The sequence below is a fragment of the Nanorana parkeri genome, unplaced genomic scaffold (genome assembly GCF_000935625.1).
Source record: "Nanorana parkeri isolate BGI_ZX_2015 unplaced genomic scaffold, ASM93562v1 scaffold91, whole genome shotgun sequence".
NCBI lineage: Eukaryota > Metazoa > Chordata > Amphibia > Anura > Dicroglossidae > Nanorana > Nanorana parkeri.
In genome coordinates, this window is record NW_017306359.1 from 1952856 (window position 1) to 1958771 (window position 5916).

Below are 5916 nucleotides of genomic sequence, written 5' to 3' on the forward strand. Positions count from 1 at the left end.
GGGGGGGGGGTTGTACAGGGACAGTGATGGCATGCTTGTATTTGTAGTTCCCTAGCGGATGTTTGTGGGTGGAGGGGTACAGTTCAAGGGGTCCTGACCTACTTTCAAATCGTGGGCCCTCGATTGTCGGCGGGCCAGCGGCGAGTGAGGGAGCTCACAGCAGCGGCGTGCGCGGCTTCAGCGTCCTGTGCGGTGGGCATGGCCTCAGCGTCCTGGGCGCAGCGGGAACAGCGTGTGACGTGCGTGCGGCTCAGGCCATGTGTGGAGCCCCGAACAGGCTAATGAATCAATAGCCGACGAATCGACGATCGAAAATGTCGACAACGTTTTCGATCGTCGATTTTAATCGACTTAATCAATTAACTGTTGCATCTAGTGCGGTGTGCTGTATTTTTTCCACAGTGCACTGGATGGTGCTAATTTTTATAATTGCAGCTGGTCTATTGGTTGGAACACAATTATACTCCTAGCGCAGCTATTGGTATTTATCTAGTACACTGGATGGTACACAAGGACAGCACACCAAAAAACTGAATGGGGTGTACACTTTATACACTCCAAATAAAGTTTTAAAAAAAAAAGTAAAATGCCTCAGCATCACAGTTTACTTTTTTTTTTTTAATACTTTATTGAAATGTCACAAATGACAATGTTTTCACTTTTACAGTCACAGCACACCACACTGCGCTGAAAGAAATACTGCACGCTGTGCTTTTTTTTTTTCAGTGCGCACCACCAAAACCTGGTGGTATGAACTGAGATGATTGAAAACAATGCTACTGCCACATCAGTGGATTGAGGCTGTGACATCTGGTGTGAATCAGCCTTTAAGGCCCCGTTCACACCTTGGCGTACCAGGAATGTGCATTGTCTGCGCTCAGTTTTTGCCACGCATCACCCATTCACGCCAATGGGCTGCCACGCATGCGACAAACGTGGCAAAGAAGCTCATGCAGCATTTTCATCTGCGATCTTCTCACTTTTTTTCCCGGCCACATTTGAGGTGCCTGCAACAAGTAATGCGGCTGCAAGCGCAGTGCACATTTGACACAGGCCATCAATACACGTCAAAGCATGCACATGACCCGTGTTCATGGAACACAAAAGGTGTGAACGGGGACTGAGAGTTTGATTGAAGTGATAGAGTCACCGGAAAGATGTCCCCTCGTTTCCGGCACACAAAGTCAGTTAAAAAATGCAGCAATAAAAACCTAATAGAGGATCTAAACCTGCTGAAAGACTAGACCAGGGGTAGTCAAACTCCAGCCCTCCAGCGATGGTGAAACTACAAGTCCCATGATGCATCTGTCTCTGAGTCATACCTGTGGCTGTGAGAATCTTGCAATGCCTCATGGGATTCGTAGTTTAACAACAGCTAGAGGGCCAGAGTTTGCCCACTCCTGATCTAAACCATCTTAGCTGCATCCAAGACAGAATAACCGTTTACATTTACCTTTAACCCTAGTTATTACTCTGGTACTACAGTACTGCTTTACAATGAAGGGGTAGAAGTGAGGGACTGAGAGTTTGCAGTGCGGAGGGATTTTGCAGCAACCTCTTGCAGTCCCTCTACAGCAGACTGGGAGAGCGAGAAGCAGCGCAAAGAACCAAATCAGTTGTGCTGCAGTGCTCAACTACTATTAAGGGGCATGCTGATAGGAGGGGAGGGCAGAGTGACAAACGGAAGGGTGGGGGAAGGACTAGACATGTGACAGACAAGAGTGTGTTGTGTGGCAGAGCTGTGTAAATGTCAGGACTGGGTGGACAGAAATAGAAATCCTTTGGCAGTGATCAGTTTGCCCAGAAGTTACATGAGTGTCAACATAATAAAGGAGTGTGTTATCATCTTCATTTGTAGTCACACCATGATATCCCTTCCTATGTACACACATTGCCATGATTCCAAGCCTCTGTATCACAGCCATCACTCGGAACGACGGGGCGTACATGCACAGGCAGGTGACTCAGCTGATCACGTGTCTATATACCTGAGTCTCTGCGGCTGCTCTGCCCGCCACCGAGGGGATGAGATGAGCGGCTGCTGCGCCTCGGTGTCTCCGCTCCCCCTCTGTGAGAGGGCGTACAGGAGCGAACAGAAGCCACACACCAAGCAGAGCAACACCAGCCGGGACACCGAGCGCCTCATTACACATTCCTTCCGTCTGGGCTGCTCCCCGGCCTCAGCTGAGCTGAGACGCTTCCTTCCGGGAGCTCCGAGTATACACCAGATCCGGGGCTGGCGAGGGGCGGGGACAACGGGTGCTGTGCGAAGGACAGGGAGGCGGGGCTGGCGTAGGCGATGGGCGGCTACAAGATGGCAATGTGTACCCTGTGACGGATAGGGAGGCGGGGCTGAGTCAGGCGGAGGGGGCTCAATGTACAACTTCTGTGTGCACGAGCTGTATATGTACTTTGATAATACTGATACTGCCACTGGTGAATCCAATCTTCACTCCACTACCCCTTCTATATAAACCTATACCAGGGGTAGGCAACCTGGGCACACCCACTGTTGTGGGACTACAAGTCCCATGAGGCATTGCAAGAGTCTGACAGCTACCTGCATGAGTTTCAGAGGCAGAGGCATGAAGGTATTTGTAGTTTCAACACAGCTGAAGTGCCATGGTTGCCTACCCTGATCTCTAACTTCCAGCACCTGCAGTTATGCATGGTTCTACCTCAGTAGTAGGGATGAGCAGAGTGTTTCCGGTTAGACAGATTTCACAGCAAATTAGCTTTTGGCTGAATGTCACTAAATCCTCAACTCCTCATTTGGCTCAGTTTGCTGCTTTGGTAAGATTTGCTTAAAAAAAGTTTTCTCTCTATTTAGAGTGTATCTGCGGTGATTATGTTTATTTCTTTTAATATTCTATGGGGGAAATTTATCAAAACGGGAGCGGGCAGGATCTGGAGCAGTTGCTCATAGCAACTAATCAGCTTCTCCAGTTGGTTCAGGCTTTTAAAATGATGGAAGCGGATTGGTTGCCACGGGAAACTGCTCCAGATTCTGACTGCTCCAGTTTTCATAAATTCCCCCATCTGTTTATGGGGGGGGGGGGGGGGGGGGGTGGGGGTGTGTGTGTGTGTGTGTATATCATATGTGTTGTATCACTTTAACCAACCAGCCAGCCCTCAACTAGCTCACATACCGTATGTATGTGGCTGCAAGAAGGTGGCCTTTAATGCCCGGTCTCCACATGTATACGCCCATTGTTCTTTGCTGGAAGTGTGCACAGGGCACAGTGACTAAGCTGGCACTGACAGCTTTAAGATCGGGATCAAGCCATCCCGCTCCTCCCTCCTCCAAGCTAGCAGATGGACAGTTGTTGGAGTCTGTGCTGTCCCTCTGGATCTTGTAATAGACAGGAGGTTCAGGGAAGCTGAGCCGAGAGAGTTGGCGCCAGCTATTTGGAAACATGAGGACTGTAACTGATTGGGCAAAACATTTAAAGAAATACTTTGCTGGGCAATGTGTATTTGTTTCATGTGTATTTATTATTGAAAGAAGCTTGATATTACTTTAAAAAAACACCTTAAAGCAACTCTGTCACTAAATCTTATACCTGCAATAAAAAGCTCACTATAAAGAATTAGATACTTGCCACTTCTAATGGCTGCAGTAGAAAGAAGTGTTGATTTCCTGGTCTGGTCTGTAGTGCTGATCACTACAGGACACAATGTTTTGGCACGCAACTTCCCTAGTGAAGTCTGGCATTTTCACCCTGGGCACTGGATGACCTTGTCCTGGCATCGTGACCTACCACTAAAATAAACAACCCATAACAAATAATGTATTTGCCAGATATCATTTAATGCCCCAAATAACTAGATCAGGGCTCAAAATTTCCACTCGCCCCCTCGCAGTTTGCAAGTGAAAATTGCGTGGGGGCGAGTGGAAATGAAGCCCATGAGTCAGGCACTCGGTCATGGACCGAGTGCCCAACTCCTGGAGGGATCCCAGATTGCTTACCCATATACTGCTTCTCACAGCTGTGCACCTTCCCATATTAAAAGATGGCTGTATGATGGCAGCCATCTTTTCTACGGTCCATCCTTATTTCCTGCTGACAGCCTAACTTCCTGTCTGTGCACCAAGGATTATGGCAACTGTAGTTTTGCTTTTACAGAGCCGTGATAGCAGTGGGTGAGTGTGCCACGTAGAGGGTATTCGGTTAGGTTGTATGGCTGCGGTGTGCCCCGTGGTCTGTCCCAGTGTTCTATCATTCCATCAGACCCGTAACTTTAATCCGATCCGATAAAGTCACGGGTCCGATGGAATAATAGAACACCATAATTGTGCAGACGCCACAATACAGGGGAGGCCCTGCGGTGGACTGGCAGACAACGGGAGGGGTCCCAGCAGCTTGCTGTGCTGCAGGTCCCCTTCGTGCAGCCTGAGCTGAAATAACTATGCATGGGACCTCATGCATAATCTCAAGTGTCAGGCCCTGGCCAGCAGGTAATTGAGGGGGACATAGAGATGGTGCGGGGTGCCGTGTGGGTGTATGTGTAATGCCCTGTGTGTAAGTATGTATATATAGAATAGCCTGTGTTGTGTGTCTGTATGTGTAATAACCTGTGCGTTGTGTTGTGGCTGTATATGTGATGCCATGTGTGTGTATATGTAATGCACAAGAAATACAAAAAGACATTCACTGGGTAAGGTTACCTTTTATTTTAGGTGGTTGTAAACAAAAATGCAAAACCTGTATACATAAAAATATTTTATTGGAACATGTACTGGATACTAGCCTGGATTTTAATAAATGTATCACCCTGGGCAACAATGAAACAAACAATGGAATTTTGTTTTGATTTTACATTTAAATGGATATTGACATTGGAACTGATAATCACAGTACAAGGCAACCACAGCCTTTAGAATAGCATACCTGCATAGGGCTTGGGACAGGAATTATAGTGAATTAACAATCTGGACCAATAGTTAATCTGAATTCACCAAACAGATGTGAAAAACGGTATGTAAACAAAATAATAGTAAGCAATTACTGTACATTCAAATGAACCCTCTGATTTCCTTGGATAGTAAGCACAAAATAAGAAAGGAAGCACACATTAGGTTTTGGTAATTCAAACTGTATATTAAAAAAGTAGACAGTTACAAATTCTAGTGAAATTGTGATTTTAAAGGCGTCTTAAAAAGGTTCTCCAGCATAAACAAAACAATTCCCATTTGATACCGACTAATCCATTTAATAACAAACAGCAGACGCGTCAGCAGCAGCTCCATCTGAAGATGAGAACATTTCTATGTTAGAGACTATGATATCAGAGACTTAAAGTGATTCCAAACTCAGAAGTAAAATCTTAAAAATGCATTCAAGTACCCTTAGTAATAACAATACTGGACCTTATTTGTGTATCACTCGGCTGTTGATCCTGAATTTTTAACGACACTTCCTTCTGGAGGGTGGCTACTTTTGTCCCCCATGGTCCCTGTGTGTGTTGTAAAGTAGCCACCACTCCAAGCTCACTCCTGTGATGGAATAGAATTTCAATACAAGTTAGTAAACTAAACATAAGATTGTAGTCCATCACAGGAGTGAGTTGGGACCATGGGGAACAAAAATAGCCACCCTCCAGAAGGAAGGACAGTGTCAGCACCAATTCAGAGATTTGAGGATCGACAGCCGAGTGATACACAAATAAGATATTTTTATTAATAATTAGGGTATTTAAATGCATTAAGATTTAACTTAGTTTAGTGTTACTTTATACTGTAAGAGGGGCTGACTGAGTGGGGTAACAATCTATGCCACTTCCTGGAATGGTCAATAGGTAGCATCTAGAAAATACTGATTCATCCTGGAGAACCCTTTGAAGTTGAACAAAATCAGAAGTGAATGCACTTTTTTTAGCACCATTTATTTCAGAACTGCTTTAATAGCCTCAATT

General features: G+C 45.8%; 1 protein-coding gene across 3 annotated transcripts in view; it reads right to left on the minus strand.

The window, feature by feature from the left end:
- Positions 1–2236, minus strand: part of GXYLT1 (glucoside xylosyltransferase 1) — a 28530-nt gene extending 26294 nt beyond the window's left edge. For 2 of the 3 annotated variants that reach the window (XM_018552534.1, XM_018552532.1), the window contains exon 1: positions 1989–2236. In XM_018552534.1, the coding sequence (XP_018408036.1) occupies positions 1989–2146 (158 nt within the window). In that variant the 5' untranslated portion in view covers positions 2147–2236. Of the gene's footprint in view, positions 1–1682; positions 1701–1988 lie in introns of all 3 variants that reach the window. The other variant, XM_018552533.1, reaches the window with a different exon arrangement.
- Positions 2237–5916: the final 3680 nt, after the last annotated feature.